At 56.4% G+C, this 25,056-nt stretch overlaps 1 protein-coding gene across 3 annotated transcripts in view; it reads left to right on the forward strand.

The window, feature by feature from the left end:
* The first annotated feature begins 4,223 nt into the window (after nt 1-4,223).
* COL5A1 (collagen type V alpha 1 chain) overlaps nt 4,224-25,056 on the forward strand; it is a 159,650-nt gene continuing 138,817 nt past the window's right edge. For 2 of the 3 annotated variants that reach the window (XM_061199679.1, XM_061199680.1), the window contains exon 1: nt 4,225-4,734. In XM_061199679.1, coding sequence (XP_061055662.1) covers nt 4,617-4,734 — 118 coding nt within the window. In that variant the 5' untranslated portion in view covers nt 4,225-4,616. Of the gene's footprint in view, nt 4,735-25,056 lie in introns of all 3 variants that reach the window. The other variant, XM_061199681.1, reaches the window with a different exon arrangement.

Genomic DNA, 25,056 nt, shown 5'->3' on the forward strand with positions numbered 1-25,056 from the left:
GATATCCTGAGAAGCCTGGCATCTCGGGAGCTGCCCTTGGCCGTTGGCCAGCCTGGCTAGGCTCTCTCCCCGGCGCCTCCACTGTGTCAAAGTGGAGGAGATGAAGGCCACGCGTCACCCTAGGCCTTAAAGCGGTGGATTTCCCCTAGTAGCTGAGAGAGTCCCCTGGGATTAACAGCCACCCCACCCCAGCATGGAGGGAGAGCCCTGCTGACTGGGCGGGTGGGGCAGCAGCCCCTGGTGTGCTGAAGCCCCAGCACTGCGGGGGGCAGTGGGCAGGGCCCAGGGCTGGAAGGTCGGTAGGGGGCAGCGCAGGCAGAGGCGGGGGACCTTGGAGCCGGCCCGGCGGCCCTCTGACCAACAGCCTGCCTCGTCCTGGAGAGCAGGCTCACACGGGGTTGGGGGCCCCGGCAGGAGCTCTGGGCTCAGGCTTGGCCACCCCTCCCCCTACTTTTGGACCTGGAGCAAGTCTCACCGCTCCCAGCTTCCGTGTCCTCCTGCCCCCCAAGGGAGCGATTCTACTCTATTGAGCCAGTGGTGCAGGTGAACGGGGTGAAGCCCTGAAGGTCCAGCAGAAGGCTCAGAGGGGTCGGAGGAAGACCACCCAGCTGCAGGATGCAGGGGGAAGGAGGGGGCACCGGAGCCTCCCCATGCCCAGCAGGGCTTTTTAGACATTCCTGCCTGGCTTCTCCTCCAAGCTCCACAGGGATCCCTGGAGGCCGGCTTCCTCACCCCCCTTCCCAGGGAACAGCACTGGGGAGCAGAGGTGAGGACTCACGGGCCCGAGGTCCCCCGGCCGGCGGTGCCTGCCGCTGGGGCTGCAGCTGAGCCTAGAACTCTGGAGTTGGCCTGGCCCCAGACGCCCACTGCAGGATGCAGCTGCGGCCATGGGTGCGGGGTGCAGGTTTGCAGCATCTTCCTTGGGCAGCTTGAGGGAACCTCGAGGCCACTTCCACTGCTGTGAGTAACTGGGGGTGGCTCCAGCCCCTCACTCCGCCAGGCAGCAGCTCCCCCGTTCCCTCCTGGGCCCAGTGGACCATGAACTCTTGTAGGGCAAGCAGGTTACCAGGTTCCTCCACCTCCTCTGTGGGGCTGTGAGCTCCCGCCTGTGAGAGGGGGAAGGAGAGAAGGAGCCCAGTTGTCCCGGAGGGCTTCCCCAGGCTTTTCCCAGCCAGGCGATGACCCTGGGAGGCTGGGTGGCCCCTTAAGGTGGGAGGGTGGGAAATGAAACAGCCCACAGGAGGGTAACACTTGGGGCTTGTCATGGATGCTGAGAACCACGACTCTGCAGCTTGAAAAAAATCAATGAGGGGGGACTTCTCTGGCGGTCCAGTGGTTAAGAATCTCCTTCCAGTGCAGGGGACTCGGGTTCGATCCCTGGTCTGGGAACTAAGATCCCAAATGCTGCGGGGCAACTAAGCCTGGGCGCCACAACTACAGAGCCCATGTGCTCTGGAGCCCGTGAGCCACAACTAGAGAGAAGCCCATGCGCCCCCAACAAAGAGCCCCCATGCCTCAATGAAAAGCCCCGTGTACCACAACTAAGACCCAACACAGCCAAAAAAAAAAAAAAAAAAAAAAAAAAAAAATCATTGAGAAGAACTTACAGCAGAGTAAGGAGAAGTTGGGCAGCAGATCCCAGGTGCAAAGCTGGGGGCACACACCTGGCCTGCCCTACTCTCTGCCAGGCACCGTGGGAGATACACAGCCATGGGCGACCAGGGGTGTGCAGAGCCCTGGATGGTGGTGAGTCCCTCCCATGGTGGAGCACCATGAGTAGAAGTCCACGCACAGGGAGGGACTGGGTGGGAACCTGGCAGTAATTACAGGAGAGGAGGGAGGCACACAGGCAAGCAGGTGCTGCTCACCGTACAGGAGCTGAGGGGAAGAGACTGGGTTGGGGGCTGGCCAGGGGGATGGGTGCCTTGCTCACTGCAGACATCCTAGAGCCCAGAGTGAAATAAACAGTTTTTAAAGGACTCTCCAACTTAATCCGTTATGGGAGGGCCAAGGGACGCTGCTTGGGGTCAACCACCACCGGGCATTGTTGCAAGGATCTGGGCAAGGCGATCAGCATCTTTCCCGCCCGAAGGTAAATCTGGTTTCAAATTCAGGCTCGGCCACAGATGGATGGGCTGGTACTTTGGGTAAGTCCTTTACCCTCTCTGATCCCCAATTTCCTTGTCTGTAGAGGGGAGAAATGACAGTATTCCCTACTGCTGTGTGTGACCTGATGCAAGAGTGGCTTTAAAGTGGGAAACACATGTGGCTGGCTGGTACTCCTGCTGTTCCCACTAGAATAACAATCGTGGCCAGGCGTCGCGGTTACTCTCCTACAGTCCTGGGAAGACAGGTCAGGCTGCTCAGTTTGCGGATTTTTTTTGAGTTTTCCGGTGGGATAGAAACTTACCTCCTCACCCAAGTCCAGGTGTGGATGAGCCCACCTTTGTCTCAAGCTTTCTCATTACTGTGAGGTCAGCTCTCTGGGGGACCCAGGGTGTCCCTTGACTATCAGCTCTTGAGGGACCAGATGCCCGTCCTGAGTTCCAGGTGTTGGGAGGGCTGGCTGGCCAGCACAGAGGCACCTGTAACTGTCACAGGAGGAGCACCCTGTGTCCTTGGGGGAAACTGGAGCCCTGAGTCTGCACTCTCTTCTGATAACTAGACCACTGACCTATGGTAGCATCCCAAGTCTTTGGGAGAAGCTGGCCTTCCCCTGGTGGGGGGGCGTTCCAGGGACCAGGTGGAGCTGGGGGCTCAGGGAGTGTCTGATGGAATTTCTCTCTCATGAAGGCGCACAAAGGACCAGCTCCAGCGGAACCAACACACACAACTTACACACACAGACACACACGCACACACACATTTCCCCGATCATATATGTGATTTATACCGGTTGTAAAACAGCAACAACAAAGGACTATAAAAAACCAGAAAGACCATTTAGCTTTACTTTGTGAGTCTCATCCTTTTCCAGAGCAACATTTAGTGCCACGAAGGGCACGTGGGGGCAGATGTGGACCAATAGGGTAGCACCAGTGAACCACCACCTGGCTCAAGAGGCAGCATGTGGCCATCCCAGCAAACCCTCTACCTCTACCTAACCCTCTACCCACCTCCCCTCCCTTCCTGTTTCCAGAATGATGGGAATTAAAGGGCATTTGGGGAATTTCACGCCCAGTCTGGAGATGTAACTGGAGACAGGGAGCACTGCTTCAGCATCACTGGCTGAATTATTTGTTCAAAGGGGATGCGGATGGCTTAGGGTTTGAAAAGTCCCCTGATTCACCTTCCCTCCTCTTTAAAAAGCAGCTCTGTTGCTCTTCGAGGAAGGGGTGTGAGCGGGGTTTCAGCAGGTTATGTGGGGAGCCAGGTGGAAGGGGCTGCTTCCGACCACCGGAGCCTGGCACGCCGCCTCCTGCTCCAGGGAGACCTCACCAAGGCTTAAAGAAGCAGAGGGAGAGAGGCAGTGCCCAGTGGCAGTACCAGGGCAGCAGAGCCCCAACCCCTCACCCCTCTGCCTGCTGTCACCTCCCAAAGGGGTGTCTTCTTTGCTTTCCTTTTTGTGGCAGAGGGGTCTCCACGCAGTAGGAGGGAGTGAGTGGGGAGGGGGTGCTGGCCAACTTCGCCTGATTAATATCCAGGATGTGTGGCATCCGAGCTCCCTCGGAGACCTCTTGGGAGCCTAGACTCCAGCCTGGGCACGGATGCCCAATCTGCAGTGGGGGAAGGTGGAGGGCGGGTCGTCTCTCTCGGGGTGGACATGTCTGCCACAGTCTTGGGCGCCCCGATCTGGCTGCATTGGAAGTTCAGTCTCCACCCAGAAGAGGAGCTCTGAACTCCAAGTAAACGAAAAAGTTAGGCGGGGTGAAGCTGCAACGTCCTTTTTCAACCCCAAATGATCGAACTCGGGGCCCCTCCACGCTGGTTCTGGGGCTCGGTCAGGTGCGGGCACCTGGGGCGGCGAAAGCGGGGTCCAGCATGGGCCGCCGGGCCCCGTCCGCCCGCGCTCGCCGGCAGAGCGGTGGGGGGGCGCCGGGCCCTCGCCGAGTCCCCGCCCGCCCCGGCCCAGCCCCTTCCTCGCCGCCGCTCGCCCGCTGGCCCCACCCCCTCGCCCGCTGCGCCCAGTGGGAGGCGGGGGCCGGCCCGGCCGAGCCCAGCGCCGCCTCTGATTTGCTGCGGGCGCGGGGGAGCCACGGCCTCCGCGGGTGCCTTCCCGGAGAGAGGGAGGGAGGGAAAGGGGGAAAAGTGCTCGGCGCCCGAGGCGAGGTCCGCACTCCTCGTTCGTCCCCGCGGCCGGCGCAGGACCTCACTCGAGCGCAGCGCCCACGGGGAGCGAGTCGCGGGGCGGCGGCGGCGAGGAGGAGGCCAGAAGGAATCGGAGGAGGCGGGGGAGGCCAGGGCGAGCGAGCCGAGCGGGGTCCCGGCCGCCCCGCGGGCCAAGGTCGAGCCCTCCAGCCCGTGGGCGAGCGCGCCAGCCGACCCTCCCGAGAGCCACCGCCACAAAGAGAACGGGCCGGCGGCTGCTCCCATGACTCCCTAAAGCTGTGCCGGCCCCGCTGAGTTGTGCCCCGCGCCCCGTGCGTCCCCGCGCGCCCAACCCGCGCCCCGCCGGCATGGACGTCCACACCCGCTGGAAAGCGCGCAGCCCGCTCCTCCCGGGCGCCCCGCTGCTGTCCCCGCCGTTGCTGCTGCTGCTGCTGCTGCTGTGGGCGCCGCCTCCGAGCCGCGCAGGTAAGGGCGCGGGGCGCTCGGGCGCGGGGGGCCGGGGCGGCTGTCATCCCCGGGCGCCCGGCCTCTTCCGCGCGTGCACGACCTTCCCCCCCTGGGCTGTGGAATGCACGGGCCGGGACTCCGAATGCCATTCGTTGGGGGCCCCGGAGAGGGAAACGCGCCGGTACAATACTCCCCACGCCAAACGGGCCGGCGGGTGGGGCTGTCGGGGAGCCGAGGAAGGGCTCTGTGTTGGATCAGCCAGAGGGCTTGTCCACCAGGCAGGCAAACTTTTGTCCCGAAACTTTGCGTTCTCTGTCCCACATCGCAAGCGCGCAGCTCTGGCCCACACAGCCTCGCTGCAGAACTTCCTTTCCTGAAACCCGGGAAGGGTCGCCCCCTAGAGTCACAGCGGGCCAGTTCCGGCCGGGCCTCCTGGGATGGGGGGCCGGTGGGGAGAATCCCAGCAGCGGAGCCCCCAGCCCAGAACTTCTCCAAGCACCCTCTTCCTCTGCCTCCAGACCCGGCTGACTCTCCCTTTCCCAGGGAACAGAGCTTCCTGTGGTCCCCACCATCTAAGTACTCAGTGAGTGGTACTGGGGAGCCCCGGGGGGTGGTGGAGCAGCCCTGCTCTAATCCCACCTCTCGACCTCCTGGAAGGCAGTTTTTCTTGGGTTAGCTGCCCAGAGACGGGATTCTTGGAGCAAAGGCGGGAGATGCTCTCGGAGTCTTGGCTGTGAGGGGTTCAGATGACACACAGATGTGGGACTCCTTCTGCCAGAGGTCTGCCCTTAGAAGGAGCTGTCTCCAGTGGATGGCGTCCACCAGGCCAGCGCTGACAGTGTGCCTGCTTGGATGGTTGCAGCTCCAGCTCTCTCCCACACAGCTTCCTGACGGGACAGTGGTTTTTCTAAGCATCACCTTTTGTGGTTACCTGTGGGATGGGTCTTCGCAAGCCTCAGTCGTCGGAGCCCGAGGCCCCGAAAGTCCTCTGGGGCCCCATTAACAGATGTGGAGACGAGGCTCAGAGCCGCTAGTGCAGGGTCAAGGAAAGTGCAGGCAGAGGGGTGGGACAGTGGCTTAGTGGACAGCTGGACCAGCCAGGGGTCCCCTGTGAGAAGACACCGCTTTCCTGCCTTCACTTTTCTCTCCTCCGCTTTGTCTTTTGAAGACATGTGGGAAGAATCACTTCCGTGTTCCACTTGCCAGTTAAGACATTCTGTCCCTTTTTCCTGGTACAGTGAGTGCTTGGTGGGCCAAAGGGGGTGAGCAGGAGTCAGGGTGTCCAGCCATTCAGGGGCTGGGGGAGCGGAGGGGAGCCTGGCCTGGCTCTGGGGACCTGGAGTCTTAGCCCTGGGCTACCACCTACGTGCCCTGGATCCCAGACGAACTGGCTTTGTGTTTCTCCCGGGGTCACTGGAGGTGGGGGACAGTAGCGGCCTCCAGAAAAGTGGCACGGAGCAGGGTGGGGATGTGGTCATGGGACCCCTGTAGGCCCAGGGCCATAGCCCTGTCCCGGCTCCTCTGCCGGGCTTTCCCCCAGGAAGTCAGGTGGGAATCCTTCAGGGGAGTCGCCACCCCCAAAAGCCGGGGCTGGGCACTGGCTGGGGAGCACACAGAGCATGCGTTCGCCTGGGTTTGGGGTTGGCTGTTTATCCCACTCCCCATCTCTGCCCCCCGCCCGTCTCCGGTTTCCCTTCCTAACTGAGTGTGAAGTGGATGCCTGGACCGTGGCTGTGGAGCTGGACGTTTTGCTCTTGTCGAAAAGACGCTGAGAGCCTGTGAAGAAGCCACCTCTCTGGGTGGGTTTCACAGACCTACCCTCACCGCCACGAGGGTGGGACCGTTTTGGAAGTCATTCTCAGTGCGTGGCCAGCGGGAACGGCTGTCCACTGACATGCAGGGGCGGTGGGGGGGCAGGAGAGGCCATCCGCAGGCAGCTCTTCTCCTCTCCATTTTGAGATCCACCAGATGTTTTTTGAGTTCCCTCTGAACATGGCTCTTTTTCCTACCTTCTTCTTGGCCAAGCGTGTGAAGGAATGAAAAGTCAGATTGCATTTGGGGCCGTTTAACATTGTAACGGGCAAAGGAGAGTAAGTGAAATGAAACATGACCCCAATATTTGGAAATTGAGGTCATCTCCTCGGCACATCATTGGTTGACGCCAGTCACGTGATCGCTGTTGGCAATAATTTGGTGGGAAGAGTTGTCCAAATTTTGTGGGACTTGACAGACATCAAATGGTTAAATTTCCTCTGACTCAATCAAGTTGGCTGAAAAGACAGCCTTTTCCATCTTCTCCTCCCCTTCCCCCTCCTCCCCATAAAAGAGCAGTCAGTGGGAGGAGTTCAGAAGCCAAGCTGATTCCCCGAAGCCTGTGTCTCCTCTGGTCCAGATTTTAGTGGCTGCAGGGCTTGGAGCTCGGGTCGCTGCCCAGCGCTGTGACCACCCGGCAGTGGCCACGGGCAGGAGTTTCTTCCTTGTGCGGAAGCACAAAGTTCCCTTGTCCCGTGATGTCGCTCCATGGCTGTTCCTGGGGTGCTGGCCAGAGCCTGCCCCGTTACCCCACCCTTCAGATATCTCTGGACTCTCACACAGCCACGCCCTTAGCTGAGCACAGCTGATGCCCGCCTGCCCCGCCCCTGCCCTCTTGCTGTCCGGCCCCGTCTCCCACCCCTGCCTCTTCCCTGGGTCACGGACATTGTTGGGTGGAGCAGGGGCGTGAGGGGAACAGACACCCATTGCCCCCTGCCCCTCACTTAATAACGGTGACAGTGAGCGCAGACTCGCTCTGAGCCCCTGAGGGTCGAGGATGAGTCACGTGCACCCCGAGGCCCCGTTGCTGTGCCCACAGTGGAGCCCTGGATTTGCAGTGAGACGCAGGGTGGGGTCCCTGGCCCCTGGGACACCCGCACCCGTGGGACCGATTGGAATGAATTTGCTGGCACTTGCCTGGTCTGCTCTAAGCCCTGTGCCCACATCATCTCCTTGGACCCTCATCCCGGCCTGCAAGGTGAGGGGGGCGGGGCTGGCACTCTGAGAGGCCCAGGGAACAGGGGGCTGGGACCGCACACTCTGGGTCTGTCTGGTTTCTGCGCCTGGGCGCTGAGTGAGCTTCTCCCCGGGGGAGGCCCAGTGCCTGGAGCTGCTGTCAGCCTGGGGCTCAGCCCAGACACGGCCCTGGGACCAGGAAGGGGTTCCATTTGGCCCCAGCAGACTGTTTCGGTTCCTTCCTGCCCCCTACACCCCTGCTTTTTATCCGAATGCCATCAAGGGGCATCCGGGGCCTGCAGTCTCCACTCCCCTTTCACCAGGCCCTTCACTCACTGGCGTGACCCGATGACCCCTGGAGGCTTTGCCTGCGCTGGGCCTGCTTGTGGGAAGGCTGAGGTGACAGAGCTCCTGGCTCCAGGGCCCACAGGCTGGTGCGAGGTACGCATGTGGACACCGTTCGTTGTACCGTTCATTCTCCTGCCGAGCTTCGTTGAAAACTGTCTGGAGGTCTGGCCCCCTTGGGGAGATCTGGGGCGGCTTCCTGGAGGAGGTGATGCTAAACTTGACCTTTCCTTTCTTCTTCCCCTTCCTTTTGTTCCAAAGGGCCTCCTTTGCAGGTGCCCTCTTCCACCTCTGGCTTTTGTCTCCTCCGTGCCTTCTTCCCTGCAGGACATCCCACCCCACTGCTTCACTGTTCTCCTGGAGCTGCTTCCCTTGGCTGGAAAGCCCCTCATTAACTTGGTTGGCAGGGCGCCTCCAGCACCGCCTGCCCCGGGAGTGCTGTGCCAGCAGAAGTGGCCGCTGTGAGATAGAGGGGGCCTCTGAGGGGACAAGAGGGAGGCCGGGGCCTTCCTTAACCCTCTCTGGGTTAAGAGATAATCTGAGGGATGCTGCCTGCCCTGGCCTGGGCAGGTCCTGTGCACTTTGGGTCCCCTGTTTGGGGAGGCAGGGGCATGGGGGGACAGTCCTTGGCAGTCAGATTGTTGAACCCAGGGCAGCGTGGACGGTTCCTCTGCCTCTAAGGGGTTGGCTGGGCGGGGGCCAGCCACCGTGCCTCAGCTTTCCCCTCTGGAAAACGGGGGGAAATGGCTTTCTTGCTTTGAGGGTGGTTATGGAGACTGAGGCGATCTACAGAGACCGCGTGTGGAATGTCGAGGCACAGGAAGCCCCTGATGAGCGGAGGGCCTTATTATGGCTACTGTTTTGGGTGGTGTTTCTGCAAAAGGAAAAAGCGCAGGGTTGCCACAATCCTCTTTAAATGCAAGTATTCCAGCGGGAGCCCAGCTGAGGGAGGCGTGTCCGTCCAAGGAGGCTCTGGGGGCTGGTGAGACCCCCAGGGCTCTGCCATCCACAAGTGACTCAGCCCGGGCCCCCCCTCACTCTCCTCAGCACCCCCATATGCTCGGTGGGTCCATTTCCCACGACACCTCGTGGGGTCGCAGTAGAGGTCACCCTAGGTAACGTATGTGAAAATGCTTTACAAGCCCATTGGAGGGTTGTACACCTGTGTGTGCGTTTGTGTGTATGTGTCCAAGCATGTGTGTGCATGTTACGTGAGTATTCGTGTGGATGCATGTGCCTGTGTGTGCCTGTGTGTGTGACGTGTCCGTGTGTGTTTGTGGGTGTACACGTGTACACGAGTGTACACGCCCACATCCACGCACAGGTCCATGTGTTTTCAGGGTCTGCCCAGGCAGGGCCTGGTGTGTTTGAGGTGCTCACGGCAAGGCCGCATCTCTCTCCTTATCGTGCCCCACCCCTGCCAGATTGGAGACGGGGAGATGACCCGTGGCCACGGAGCCCACTGGGCAGCCACGAGGCGTTGGGTCCAGCCCCAGGACAAACTCAGTCCAGCTGGGTCTGATAATCTGATGAGTCTTTTTTTGCTCACAGGAGGGCGATGTTATATTATAGCTTCTGCTTCTCCCTCTGTTTATTTCTCCCCTGTAATCGACTCATCTGGTGTCAACACTTGGCCAAATGTTAGTTTTAAGCTTTCTGGCCTGGCTCGTGGAGATATTGAGGTCCTGAAGTTGGAGCCAGCGTTGGCCCTTCTCCTAGGCAGAGCTGCCCCTGCCACAGGACACAGCATGGAGACCCGGTGTGGGTGACGGCTTGGGGCCGGCGGCCTGGAGCTGGGCGGCCTGGGCCCACATCCCGCCCCACCCCCATCAGCGGTGCACTTTGCCTCAGTTTCCCTATCTGCAGGAAGGGGTGATGGCTGTGACTCCTGCAGGATTTTCGAGAGGGTTCGGTGCATAGCGTGTCCAAAGCACAGAGCAAGCCCCTGTCACTGTTGTCACTGTTCCGTCCTCCCTGGGCCCCCAGGCAGCAGCAGGTCTGGGGTCCGGGGTGAGTTCCTGGCTCTGCTCACTGGCTGGCTGTATGAGTCACCCCCTCTGTCCTGTGAACAGTCACCCTGGTGCCCCCTCATGGGTGAGCGTGAAAAGGGGTTACACAGCCCCCGGTGAGTTTATTGGAGCCCTTGCTGCTACTTTTGCGGTCCGAGCCCCAGCATGGAGGCGCGTGCATCCTGGAGCAGTCGTGGCGCGGGTCACGTGCAGCACGCCCCTCCCCTTCTTCCTCAGGCCACCGCCACTGTACGAGGAGGAATGGGGGCCCCAGGGATGGGAATGGACTCGCCCACGTCCCACCTCAAAGACTCTGGTCTTCTGCCCCTGAGACATGACTGTGGGTGATGGCTGGTGATCTGGAAGGACATCCGGGGTGGGCGTGGCGGGGGTTTTGCTAACTCAGACGCTGTTCCTGCACCCGCGCGGTCCCGGTGTCTGGGACAAAGTCCATAGAGTGAATGAATGAATGCTCCGTTGGATGCGTGGGGATTTGTGGTGGGGTGATGGGGGGGTCGCTCCGTGTTATATAGTCATGCTGTCTGAGCCGTCATCCCATCAGCTTAGACTCACCCGGTAGTTTTTCTGGCAGGTTCCCAACCTGTGTCATAGCCCACAGTAGGAGTAAATGTCGCCACTCTTTGGTGACTCAGACCTAAGAAACGGAACCACAGTCTGACCCACTTTTCTCCACGTCTCATTACACAGAGCTCCAGGGGCCCGTTTCCTGCGATGTCTCTGTGCATGAAATGGGGGATTCCTTTATTTCCTGTCTCCTAGACCTGTGTTCTTTTGGGGAAAATTCACTCTTCTGTCCTGTGCTTTCCTGCCAGCACCTTGGCAATAGGGATTTTATTGGTCTCTTTATTTATTTTTTTATAAATGCTATAAAATGACATCAAAATGTGCGTATGTGACGGGAGTGATTTAACTAAAAACTCTGACTCTTGCATTAGAAAAATAGTGACCTAACAATGAAAAAGAGTGAGCATTTTAATCTGAATGGAAGGTGGGAAGCCATTATCTTCCACTCTGCTGGCAGGGTTACCTGGAGGGCAGTGGGTGAGGCTTTAGTGGAATCCTTTCCTGTGCGGGCGCAGAGGAAACACGGGAGAGGCTGGTCCTTTGTGGAGAACTCGGGAGTGACAGTGGCTGTGCTTGAAGCATTTGCAGACCTCTAATGCGAGGCAGACCTGTGCCGGGCACCAGGCAGCAGGTGCACAGGTGAGCAGTAGGTGAGCATCCCAGCCCTGCAGGAGCTTCCGGTGCAGTGAGGGAATCAGGCCTGTGAACAGGCGATTGTATCCAGTGAAGTGCAAAGTGGGAGGTAGTGAAACATTCATCAGCTAGTAGAGTGGTACCACCAGACAATCAGGGGGAGGCACCCACCAGCCCCTAGGCCACTGGCCAATCAGAGGGAGGTACCTGCCAGCCCCCAGTGGGGCTCTGGCCAATCAGAGGGAAGTACCTGCCAGCCCCAGTGGGGCTCTGGCCAATCAGAGGGAGGCATCTGCCAGCCCCTGGGCCACTGGCCAATCAGAGGGAGGTATCTGCCAGCCCCAGTGGGGCTCTGGCCACTCAGACAGAGGTACCTGCCAGCCTCAGTGGACCACTGGCCAATCAGAGGGAGGTACCTGTCAGCCCCAGTGGGGCTCTGGCCAATCAGAGGGAGGCACCTGCCAGCCCCTGGGCCACTGGCCAATCAGAGGGAGGTACCTGCCAGCCCCCAGTGGGGCTCTGGCCAATCAGAGGGAGGTACCTGCCAGCCCCAGTGGGGCTCTGGCCAATCAGAGGGAGGCACCTGCCAGCCCCTGGGCCACTGGCCAGTCAGAGGGAGGTACCTGCCAGCCCCTAGTGGGGCTCTGGCCAATCAGAGGGAGGCACCTGCCAGCCCCTGGGCCACTGGCCAATCAGAGGGAGGTACCTGCCAGCCCCAGTGGGGCTCTGGCCACTCAGACAGAGGTACCTGCCAGCCTCAGTGGACCACTGGCCAATCAGAGGGAGGTACCTGCCAGCCCCAGTGGGGCTCTGGCCAATCAGAGACCAGCCCGTTTTGCCAGGGCCTGCGGCTTTTGGGGTCCCACCCCATGAGTGTGAAGGGAGGAGTCCCTTGGTGGAGGCAAGTGGCACTTTCCCATGTGTGTCTGTCCTCTGACTCCTGTTCATATTTAACCAAACCCTGCTCTGGGGTGTTACCTGTGGAGTGCCCTGCTCTGGGGTGCACCTGGACCAGGTGGGGTTGGCCCCTTCCTGCAGATGTGCAAGGGGAGGCCCTGTGGGCCCAGCTGGCACAAAGGAGTGATGGTTGCCCTCTGTATCCCAGTGAAAAGCACGCCCCCGCCTTGGTGTAGGTCATTACCGGCATATAAACTGATATTAGGTGCCAGGTGAGGGGGGCTCCAGCAGCTTCCAGCTCTTCTTTGCTGTGGGACAGTCCCTTGGTGGCAGGGTCCTTGTGCTTCAGAAAGAGGTCCACGGCCTCCACCAACTGTGAGTAGCCTCTGCACCTCGGCCTCAATTCCTCCTTCATTTCTGATGCATAAAACTGGGTGTGCGTACAGTCCTGTCTTGCTAAATGTCAAGGTCTTCTTTGGGAGCATGGTGAGCAGCTGTGCGCCAGTGGGACCCGGGGCCCTGGCTCACGGGGGTCCCTTAGGGGACCCTGTTGGGTGGCAGGTGAGGGGAGAGCTGGCCGGGGCCCAGAGCCCTGCACAGGGGAGGGTGCAGCCGAGAAGGAAAGATGGGCCATTTCTGGCCCTGGGCCCCCAGGTTCAGTTTGCAAGGGCCCTGCCTGGGGAGATATTGTCCTCATGTCCGCTGGGGTGAAGTCTCTGGGACCCGCCTTACTGTTACTTCTCTTCTTTTGCACTTTTTTTCTTTGGGGAGAATCTGAAATGCTGACGGGAAGTTCTGGCTTCCTCCTTGGAGGCTGTTCTGTGTTCTCCTGGGATGCGGGTGGAGTAGACAGCCTCTGGCGTCAGTGTTCTGTGTAGACCTTGCTCTTCTAGGGAGAGGGGGTCCCGGTTGGTTTTGAGCAGGGGGGAGGGAGGGGTGCTGCGCCTTCCATGCCTTTTAGACCAGAAAATGTTCACATCGAGAAGGCAGGGCGAATAGCTCATTCTTGGATGGAAGTGCAGGGAACGGGGCCTCTAAATGTAATTCTTTTCCAGGGAATTATTACTAATGTTATTTAGGTTCATAGTTTAAATTGTGGCCGTTTAGCTCAGAAAGCACTGCTTGGGCAATGGCTACATGTCAGTTAGCTCTGGGATCCCGAGGAGCATCCTGGGGTCCTCAGTGTGATGACGCTGGCGCTCGGGAGGGCCTGGGGTGGGGATGCCGGGCTCACACCCGGGCAAGGCGGTGGGGCGGCTCTGCCCAGCGATGCCAGGATCTCCGGGGGAGGAGTTGGAGCCGACCGAGAGGAGGGGGCATGGGAGGGCGGCCAGTGTTCTCTCAGGACCTCCTCCCTCACCTGAAACAGGTGAACTGCAGGTGTCAGCATAAATGATGGGGGGGGACACCTCCGAGGGGAGGCGTGCCAGGAAGTAAGAGAGGAAGAGGCAGATGCGCCCCAACCCCTGTGTCCTCCCCCTTTCTTCACGGTGGCCCCACTTTCTGGAAGGAGCAGTGATGCTTCCCTGCCTGGGGGCAAGCTTGCCCTTCTCCTAAGGAGAGACTCTTATTCTGCAAGACTCTCCTAAGGAGAGACTCTTATTCTGCAAGAGCGCCGTACGGAGCCTCAAGTGGAAAGGTTTACTCGGGCTTGGCTCTGAGAGTGTTGTTATTATTATTGTCATTGTTGTTGTTAGGGGACATTTCAAACACAGCACAGCAGATCCCCACGATCCTCGTGGGTTCGATGAGGATTAGCCCAGGGACACTCTCATGGTCCAGCCGCCACCCACTCCCGTCTACCCAATTACTCTGAAGCCGATCCCTGACGTCAGGTCTCACGCAACTATTCCTCTGTGTTCACCACACATCAAGAGCGAGTACTTCCGTCTCTGGGGGAGGGACGGTGGGCATCCCCACCTGAGGGACACAGAGAAGGAGCTCAGCCAGGTCCAGTGCCCTGAGTGGGAGGGTGGGCGCCGCCGACCCCCAGGCTGTCAGCTCCCTGGTGAGCCGAGAGGGCAGGCCCCTTGCTTCCTGCCTGTCCCGTGTGCCTGGGCTCAGCACAGGTGCCGAGGCACCTAGGAAAGCCTCTCGGAGCCTCAGTACCCCATCTGTGAAGTGGGCATAAACTAATAACCTGTCTCAGAGGCCTGCTGGGAGGACTAAAGGCTCTTGTCATTATGTTGCCATGTGTTAAAGCCACGACGTCAGCATTCGGAACCCCCAGGAATGTTCCAGCCGGGGGCCTGCGCCCCAGACAGCAGCTTCGCTGGCATTTTGCAGAGGGTGGAGTCCTCCGGGTGTGGGGCGCTGTCTTGGGGTTGCCTGGGATCATAGGAGGCTGGGGAGCAGGTCCAGTTTCCTGCGAGGTGGGCTTTGACGGGCTTCAGCAAGGGATCCGGGTGAGACCAGAGCTTCAGCAGCCGTGGGGCCCCGCCTCACAGATCCGGGCTCCAAGGGTCTGGGGTGGAGCCTGGGGCCCGCCGCTCGAGTTCTGATGCCAGTGACCAGTCGAGGGCACCTTGGGAAACATGGGGTGTACCAGATGAGAAGGTCTGAAACTCCTCCTGGCCCTCCCTCTCCCTGTGTGGGTCCAGCCTCTGTGGCCAGCTGACAGTCAGCCACTCCTCTGACTTTCAAAAGGAAAGTTCAGGAGATGAGGCTCGGAAGCAGTGATGCATCAGCGCATGGAGAATAGGACCCCTGGCTGTGTGACCTCGAACGCTTTACTTAACCTCTCTGATCCAAGTTAGCTCATCTCCAAACCAGAGGCACTGGCAACACCTGGAAGGAGGTGACCTGCGTGTGGACATAGGGCCCTTTCCGGGGTGTCCTGCATCCCGTGTTCAGTGCAGGACAGCAAATGCTAGATCATACTGATAACAGTAACTGCCTTTGTTAATTATTCTGTATCATTGTGGTTACTTTGTATTGTTATTATGACTGGCGGAGCTCACAGAGGCAGTAATTGTATAAAGTTTCTATAAAGTGCTTGAAAGTAGGAATAAAGCTGCCACTTGCCGGTTTGGGGCTACAGCTGGGCCTCAGAGGAGGCTGAACTGTCAGTGCAAAGGGCCCAGTTAGGGCCCCGGGCGGGGAGCGAGTCCAGGTGGGGCAGGGGGTGCAGTTTGCAGTTAATACTTGGGGTGGGGGCTCTGTGGAACCTTCCACTGCGTTTATTTATTTATTTATTTTTATAAATTTATTTATTTATTTATTTATTTATTTTTGGCTGCGTTGGGTCTTCATTGCGCGTGGGCTTTCTCCAGTTGTGGTGAGCGGGGGCTACTCTTCGTTGCCGTGTGCGGGCTTCTCATTGCGGTGGCTTCTCTTGTTGCGGAGCACGGGCTCTAGGCGCGCGGGCTTCAGTAGTTGTGGCACGTGGGCTCAGTAGTTGTGGCTCACGGGCTCTAGGGCGCAGACTCAGTAGTTGTGGCACACGGGCTTAGTTGCTCCGCGGCCTGTGGGATCTTCCCGGACCAGGGCTCGAACCCGTGTCCTCTGTATTGGCAGGCGGATTCCTAACCATTGTGCCACCAGGGCAGTCCCTTCCACTGCATTTAATGTGGGAGCTACTTCCGGCTCGTTTCCTTTGCCAGGAGTGTGGGGCTCTGACGGTGCACAGGCCCAGCCCCCCGGGAAGGAGTTGGGTATTTTACCGGGAGGGCTCACAGAGTCAGTGGTCCGGCCTCTGGCCTTGGGGTCGTTTTGCAGATGAATAAACTCAGACCTAGAGGACTTGGGGGTCTCCAGGGTCACAGGCTGCTGAAAGCAGGGCGGCAGGGGGAGCAGGCCCCAGCATCCGGCTTCGTCACCCACTGGTGGGCTGTGCTCAGCGTCCCGAGGCTGGGGGAACCCGGTGGTCTCGGAGCTCTGCCATCAGGGGACGGTGTCTGAGCCTCGAAGACTTGTTCTGAGATTCCGAGGCTGCAAGGGAACTCACGTGTCCAGTCTTAGGGTTCCTGCTATCCAGGGCAGACCTGATGACCGTTGTTTGCCAGGCGCCTCCGTCGGGGAGCTCACCCGTGCAGGCAGAAGGCACCCAGACGGAGTGTGCCTGAGCCTGGCCTCCAGAGCCCATGGTTTTAACCTTTATGTCACCAAACCTGGGGCTTATGAGCCTCTTCAAGGTTCCTTGCTCGCAGAACTAAAACAAAAGCTGCTCCCAAGTGGAGACGCTCACTCTTTTCTTTCATTTCGCGCCTTCCCCGCTGTGGTATCCCTGCCAGGAGGCGGCCTGTCCTCACACACCCTCACACACCCTGCAGCGCCTTGGGCGCCTCAGCGTGGACAGGCTCCCACCTCCCCTTCCTGGCCAGGGCCTGTCCGATTACAAACAGCTGCCTGGCCCGCAAGCAGGATTTACGAACCCAGGGGAGGGCTGTTGTCGAGGGCTGGGAGGCATGGGAGGGGGTCCGCTCCTTAGAGAGCTGCCCCCCGCCACTCTGTGAACCGGTGGGGATCAGCTGAGGGACGGTCAGCCTCTGGTACTGGAGGATGAGGGGCAGCTGGTCCCCTCTGGCCCTGGGGTCACTGCCCCTTCGAGGTCTTTCCTTAACCCAGCAACTGAAATGTGAATTATGTTCAAAGAGCATATGACACAAGAGAGAGGAGTGTCTGCTTGAGAATTTTCTTGGAAGGTGAAGAGTCAGAGAGATCTCTCCCTCCCTTCCTCCCTCCCTCCTTCTCCTTCCCTCCCTCTCTCCCTCCTTCTCCCTCCCTCCCTCCCTCCTTCTCCCTCCTTCTCCCTCCCTCCTTCTCCTTCCCTCCCTCCCTCCCTCCCTTCCTTTCTTATCCTAAGTGCTTTCACACGTTGTTTCCTGTCATCAGGAAAGATGTCCTGATGACATCTTTCCTAGGTAAGAGGTATCCCCATTTTACAGGCAAGAACACTGAGGCTCACAGGAGCCCCACAGCCAGTAAGTGGCAGATTTGGAGCCTTTAAAATAGCATTTGAGTTGTGGAAATTGGGTTTCGTCCAGCCTCCTGGGAACAGGACCTTCCGAGAGCAGACGACATCACTGTGAGGTGGGGTTTCAGCCCCATCTTTTTCTCTGGGGTCTTCATCCCGGCAGAGAGGGGGAGGTTGGTGAAACCTGGTGGCTGCCCTCCCCCTGTCTCCGGGGGCCCAGGCTGGGCGTGGGCGCCTGCCTGGTGTCAGGAGGAAGCAGTGCTGTATTCGGCACCCACTTTCCAAAGCCCCCCTGAGTCCTGGGCTGCTCTGGGTCCTCCTCATGCTTCTTGGATCAGATCTACAGGATTAGATCTTGAGCCCAGCATTCAGCTGTGTTTGTATACAGGGGTGAGCTGCCCTGGATGAGTCATTTTTTCCATTTTAGTGGGGAGGAAAGAGTGATAGGAGAGGATTATAGCCAGGGAGGTCCTGCCTGTTTAATATCAGTTCACACACGATGAAAGAGACACGTGGGGCTCGGTGCCCACCAGCCAAATGTTGCACAAGATAAGGGTAGGGCATGCTTCAAGCCGCTCCCCCTCTGAAGGCGAGGTGGGGACTGAGCAGCCCATGAGATGTTCCAAGAGTGAAGCTGGTGCAGCCAAGCCATCACCTCTTCTGGGTCAGGGAAGCTGGACCAGGGCAGAATCCACATCTTTAAACCATCAGCATATCAGAAGAGAAAAGTAAAACACCCTGAGAGAAGCAATGCCCAGAGGCCTGCTTTCTGAGCCCGCCCTTTATCTTAGGAGAGTCAACAGGCTTGCCGAGGACTGGACTCAAGGATTCAGCTCTTGGTTTTCCCTTAGGATGGATCATGAGTCCTAGAGAATCGTCAGAGCCCTCTGAAATTTTGCTACTCGGGTGGCCCACCTACCCCACTGACTGGGCCAGGCAGGTTCTACTGGGAAAAGTTAGGGAGTTGCAGCTTACTTGAAACCAAGGGAATAGCACTCATCCTGCACATGTGGTCCCAGGCATTTCTCGTTGGAGGTCACGTCAGTGGGCAGAAGTCACGGTAGGCGGTGGGGAAGCAAGGCCCTAGTTCACTGTCCTGACATCCACGCCTCACTTTTCAAGACCAGGTGTGGGTGTGGTCATCTAGAGGCCAAGGGAGGTACTGCAGCCCAGCTCTACCTGCCGTGGAAACCCGGGCGAGGCTGGGGGGCTGGGGCTGCCTCGCTCTTGAGCTGTGACCTCAGAAACGTCATCTCTCTTCCGTGTCTCTGTTTCTTCACGTGCAAAATAGAGCTGGGGATATCTTCCTCGTAGAGAGTTTAAGGAGGCGCAGTTTGGATCTCCACACACACAGGGTCTCTGGATATGTCACGTCCCACCGTGTCTGCAGGAGCTGTGGGACGGAGCTGAAGGTGCTTGGTGAGCCTGGAGGGAGTCGGCCGACGTGCTTTGAGCTGGCTGTCCAAAGCAGGGTGGGCGGACATGAGGGGGCCTGGGCTATTCCGGGCGGAGGATGGGGGCCCCTCACTGTCTGGCAGAGGCGGGTGTTCTGGGCTTGATGCCCCTGGAGAGGCCAGAGGAGAGAGGAAGCAGGAGATCTGCCAGGGTCCCTCTGGAGTTCAGTCAGGCGACTGTGGAAGAACAGCCCAGGGAGCGTACAGGATGGAATCTGTGGGCTCAGGGCTGTGCGGGATTGTCCCACACTGACATTGCCCGCCACGCTTCACAGAGCAATCTGAGCCACCCCAGATCTTTCACGGGATCCCCAAGCAAATGACCCGTTGGCAACAGGGTGCGTGTGTGTGAGTGTGTGTGATGTGTGTGTGTGCGCGCTCGTGCACGTCATGTGCACCTAAGCAGGCGTGAGCACCGTCCTCCTGGTGTCCCCTGCCCCGTGAGCACTGATGCGCTGTGTCCTGGTGCCTTACACTCACGATTTCTTACTCCACCCAACAAACCCGTGAGGTCAGTCGTGTGAGGGTTTGTCCGGGTGAGTCAGCTAACAAGGAAGAGACCGGGGATTAGAACGAGGCTCCTGCGGGACCCCAGGCTGCCTCCTCTGGGGAGACCCACTCCTCCGTCTTCTTGCTCATTTCCCCAGCTGTCACCCTGCTTCTTGTCTTTAATCTGTCCAGGCCCTTTCACCTCAGGCCCCTTTCATTCCAGGATCAATCATCTTACCCTATAAATAATGTCCAGAAACTCTTTCGGCCGTGTTTTGGAATTCTTTAAATACTGTCAGCTTCTGCCTGCCCTTCTTCACTTCCGAGCCCTGACCTTGACCTGTTTCTGTCCTCCAGGACTTCTGGGCAGGTGGCGGGATCACTCACGTTGTCCCAGGACGCCGTGTCCTGCTCTTCCCCCTGAGCATGGGTACCGAGCACCACGTGCTCAGAGCTGCCCTCCCCGGGACGGCTGCTCTTGCCAAGCCCGGGCCACCTCTGGGTTTCCACGATCTGCCCTCCTGTGCTGAATTTAAGCCCCAGTAAAAGCACTGAGCTCCAGGCATGTGCCTTTCCCCATAAACTTTGATGCCTGGTCAATATCTTGGCCCAAAAAAAAAAAAAAAAAAAATCCTCTGAAGAGGGGTAGTCTGGTCTCTTTCTAGTCACTTATTAAAATGTTTTCTAGTCTGATGCCTGTAGTAGTGGAAGCAGCCGTGAATAACTGTCCCCAGGAAAAGCCCTGACATCTGTGCTGTTCTGAGAACCCACCCAACTCTGGGGTTCGTCAGCTACATGCTTAGCGCATTTTTCTCTGACGACTCACTGCTTTCTCTCCTCTTGCAGCCCAGATCCTTCCTTCCACTTTGACTTCCCAGTGCCCTGGGAAGGTCCTTGCTGGTGTTGTCACCCAGCTGGTGCCAAGGGGCCAGATCCGGCCTAATGCTGGCCAGGTGTGCAGCGCTTTCTGTCCCGGCTTTCCCAGCCTCCCTGATGGGGCGAGGGGCAGGGCGGCCTGGCTGGGGCGCTCTCTTGGCCTGGGAAACGGTGCCCTGGGTCTGGTGTTCATCATGTCTGCGCCCAAGTCTGTAACCCGAAACTCCAGAGCTGTTGGCCATGGGAGGAGTTGTTGCCTGGAGAACTTGTGTCAGCGCGTCTCCGTGTGCCCTGCTGCCAGTTAGGCGCATGGTGGGAAACGCTCTAGAAACACTGCTTCTGAATTAAACCCTCCCAGTGTCTTTGTGGGCGCCCACAGCGTTGTGGGAAGCGTGCATGGCTTTGCCAAGGGGCTGGTTGAAGAGACCGCCTTCCTAAAATGCAATTCAGCATTTAATGAGCACCTACTGTCTGCACACTGCTGTGCCAGGGCAGTCGGATGCAGCCCTGTGGGAAGGGCTCACAACCTGGCCCTGGGGGGGTGCAGGGGGAAGCCCCTGCCCAACATGGGCTGACCCTGAGGCCTTGGAAACCGGGGCTTCCCGTCCTGGAGTCAGGGCCCCTGGCTTTTCCCAGTCCAAGCAAGTGTCACTTTCCTTGTGCTGCCCTGTTCTTACAACAGTACCCCGAAGGAGGAAGAGCAGTTCTGGACCTTGGGGGTCAGAGGTCAGTTGAAGACCCGTGCTGATGGCATGGGTGGAGCCAGGGCAAGGCTGGCCCCTGACTGTCCAGCTGTGTCCCTCTCCTGGAGTGTTTTCCCCCTACTTCTCTTCCCTCTTTAGTTATATATGTATATATGTTTTTTAAATTAAAAATGATACATGTTCATTATAGGCATTTTGGAAAATAAGAAAAAGTATAAAGAAGAAAATAAAAATCACTCATAACCCCCAGACTCAAACTCCACTGGGTCTGAGTACAAAAAACAAGGAACGGAAGGAAATACCTCATGGTGGCTGATCTGGAAATTCTTGGCGGGGGGCGGGGGGGCAGTCCTACTCAGGGGCCTTGTCCCCCACGGGGCACTCCCTCCCTGAAGGGGAAGGCCTCCGACCCCAGCACAGTTGGTTTGGACGTTCGCATTTCACTTGGAAAGGAAGGCATTCTGTTCACATCCATGACGGCCTGTAAAAAGCCTGATTTACTTGAAGAGTCTCCTAGTGTTGGACGTTGGGCTGTTTCCCATTTTTTGGATATTGTCAGTATCTGTGTGTCAGTGAAGCATGCTGACTTGGATTTTCCCTGAGCCGCTTCTGCTGTGGAGGCTCACCCTTACCCTTTTGGGCTGCACTTGGCGGGGGGAAAGCATCCTGGGGGGGGTGCTGGGGGAGCAACAGAACCTCCCCTCCACGTGGGGCATGAAGGGGGTGCATAGGCATTGCTCTGTGGCTTTTAAGGCCTGGCACCTGCAGGAATTTAGGGTTTGATAAAGGCAGCCTTTCAAGTTGGCTGGGAAAGGAAGGATTAGTCATTGAAATGGGCTGGGTTAGGGAAGAAGCCATCTGGGAAAAAGAACTTGGATCCTGCCTCAGTCCTGCACCAAAATGCATTCCAGATGGACCAATGATGTGAACTTGAAAAACGAAACCATAAAACTACTAGAAGAAAATACGGGAGACTGGGTTTTATGATCTTGGGACGAGAAGGCCTTTCTCTGTATGACATAAATCCTAGAAGTTATGAAAGAAAAAAAATTGACCCCATGAAAGTCAAGATTTTCTCTCTGGACAAAACAACCCCCCCAGACGACCCATCACTATAAAAAAAGAATATGAAAATACGTGTATCACAGAAAAGGGATTGATCTTTTTAATGTGTTGTTGGATTCGGTTTGCTAGTATTTTGTTGAGGATTTTTGTGTCTATGTTCATCAGTGATATTGGCCTGTAATTTTCTTTTTTTGTGATACCTTTGTCTGGTTTTGGTATCAGGGTGATGGTGGCCTCGTAGAATGAGTTTGGGAGTGTTCCTCCCTCTGCAATTTTTTGGGAAGAGTTTGAGAAGGATAGGTGTTAGCTCTTCTTTAAATGTTTGATAGAATTTGCCTGTGAAGCCATCTGGTCCTGGGCTTTTGCTTGTTGGAAGATTTTTAATCACAGTTTCAATTTCATTACTTGTGATTGGTCTGTTCATATTTTCTGTTTCTTCCTGGTTCAGTCTTGGAAGGTCGTACTTTTCTAAGAATTTGTCCATTTCTTCCAGGTTGTCCATTTTATTGGCATATAGTTGTTTGTAGTAGTCTCTTATGATCCTTTGTATTTCTGTGGTGTCAGTTGTAACTTCTTTTTCATTTCTAATTTTATTGATTTGAGTCCTCTCCCTTTAATAAAAACAAAAATAAACAAATGGGACCTAATTAAACTTAAAAGCATTTGCACAGCTTAGGAAACCATAAACAAGACGAAAAGATAACCCTCAGAGTGGGAGAAAATATTTGCAAATGAAGCAACTGACAAAGGATTAATCTCCAAAATATACAAACAGCTCATGCAGCTTGATATCAGAAAAACAAACAACCCAATCAAAAAACGGGTGGAAGACTTAAGTAGACATTTCTCCAAAGAAAGCATACAGATTCCCAACAAACACATGAAGAGATGCTCAGCATCACGAATTATTAGAGAAATGCAAATCAAAACTACAATGAGGTATCACCTCACACCGGTCAGAATGGCCATCATCAAAAAATCTGCAAACAATAAATGCTGGAGGGGGTGTGGAAAAAAGTGTGGGAATGTAAATTGATACAACCACTATGGAGAACAGTATGGCCGTTCTTTAAAAAACTAAAAACAGAACTACCATATGACCCAGCAATCCCACTACTGGGCATATACCCAGAGAAAACCATAATTCAAAAAGACACATGCACCCCAATGTTCATTGCAGCACTATTTACAATAGCCAGGACATGGAAGCAACCTAAATGTCCATCAACAGAGGAATGGGTAAAGAAGATGTGATACATATATACAGTGGAATATTAGCCATAAAAAGGAACAAAATTGGGTCATTTGTAGAGACATGGATGGACCTAGAGACTGTCACACGGAGTGAAGTAAGTCAGAAAGAGAAAAACAAATATCACATATTAACGCATATATGTGGAATCTGAAGAAACTGGTATAGACGATCTTATTTACAAAGCAGAACTAGAGACACAGATGTAGAGAACAAATGTATGGATACCAAGGGGGGAAGGGGGGTGGGATGAATTGGGAGATTGGGACTGACATATATACACTATTGTACATAAAATAGATAACTAATAGATGTTGTGTATAAAATAGATAACTAATAAGAACCTACTGTGTAGCACAGGGAACTCTACTCAGTGTTCTGTGGTGACCTAAATGGGAAGGAAATCCAAAAAAGAGGGGATATGTGTATACATATTGCTGATTCATTTTGCTGTACAGTAGAAACTAACACAATATTGTAAAGCAACTATAGTCTAATAAAAATTTATAAAAAGGGATTGATATGCTCTAATATTCCAAGAACTCCTACAAATCAATAAGAGAGGGCCAAGAATCAAACCAAAAAAATGGACAAAAGGCATGAATAATTCTTAGAAAAGAAAACACCGGTAGCTTTTAAACGGGTGGGAAGATGTTTGACCTTACTCACAAGAAGGGAATGCAGGTGAACCCCAGGGAGACACAGCTTCTCACCTGGCCAGGTGGACAAAGAACAAACGCTGAGAACAGGCACTGTTGGCTCCGGCGAGGGAAGTGGGCACGCTCCCAGATTGTTCTTCTAGGAAAGGCTTTTGTGATATCTCTCGAAGTACTAAAATGCACATACTCTTGGACCTGATGACTCTGCTCCTTGGAATGTCTCCTGTGGATACATGCGCACATGTGTACAGACACCTGTGATGACAACAGGCATGTAGCACTGTCTGCAAGAGCAGAGGGTTGAAACAACCAGGTGCCCATGATGAGAGCTATTTAGATAAGTCACTGAGCAGCTGTGGAGGAGAGTCAGTGAAGCAGCTGCAAGAGTGGGGTCTACGTGCTTTTACATTTCCTGAAATGGATCAGTCTCCAAGATATGTAAGTAAAGAAAAGCAAGGTGAAGAATGCTCTTCTTGGTATGAATCCATCTCTAGTAAAAAACCACAGAAACCTAGGCTTGCATATTCGTAGATGTCAAGGAAGGACACACAAAACTTGGGACCCATGGTTTTCTCTAGAGGGGACATCTGGGTGCATGGGGGTGCAGTTCTCTCAGCGTCTTTTGAAGTGGGTGAATGTGTTGTTAAAACGGGTGGGCTGGTTGGAAGGTGGGCAGGTGTGTAGGTAACAGAGACACGAGACAGGGGAGTGTGGGCTGGCTGCCCTGGGAGCTGCGTGCCTTTCCTGCTGATAGGCAGATGCTCTTGGCTGGAATGACTTGGTCAGTTAAAAAAGTTTATGGTCAAAAAACAAGTCAAAGAAAGAAATAAGACCAATAGACCAATTCAGGAAGGGAGGGACTGGATTGATTGAGCACGCGTCATTCAGTGATCCTTTGAAAATAGGGACGTGCACCTGTCGATTTGCAGAACTGAATTTGTCCTCGTCACCCCCCATCCACCCCTTCTATAGGTGGGAGACTGAGGCTGGTACACACATCACCTGGTGTCACATAGCAGACAGGGGGCAGAGCCCTGCAGACTTTGTCTGTTTTAACCCTCAGAAGTAGGTTCTGATGATGTGTTTACTTTATAAAAAGGGACGTGAAGGATGTTGCCCAGAACCACAGGGCAGGGAGTGGGTCTCAGGTTCAGCCCAGTCTGCGTGATTTCCCCAGCACTGCACACTCTGAGGGCGGCCCCCTGCCCGGTACCTGGCGCCCACCTGTGGACGGAACGCTCACGCACTGTACCTTCTGCTCAGGTAACAGCCTCTCAGGTACCAGGCACTCCCAGGACCAGGGGCCACAGAAACGTTTGCAACCGGGGCTCTCGGGGTGTCAGTGGGAAAGCATGAGAGAGTCGTGGACATGACAGCTTTTCGTGGGACAGGTTCTGTGCCGAGAGGCTGGGGCTCAGCATGTGGTAGCGGGTGGTGGGTGTGGCCCTGTGACCTCTGCCCCTGTGAGC

The sequence above is a fragment of the Eubalaena glacialis genome, chromosome 9 (genome assembly GCF_028564815.1).
Source record: "Eubalaena glacialis isolate mEubGla1 chromosome 9, mEubGla1.1.hap2.+ XY, whole genome shotgun sequence".
NCBI lineage: Eukaryota > Metazoa > Chordata > Mammalia > Artiodactyla > Balaenidae > Eubalaena > Eubalaena glacialis.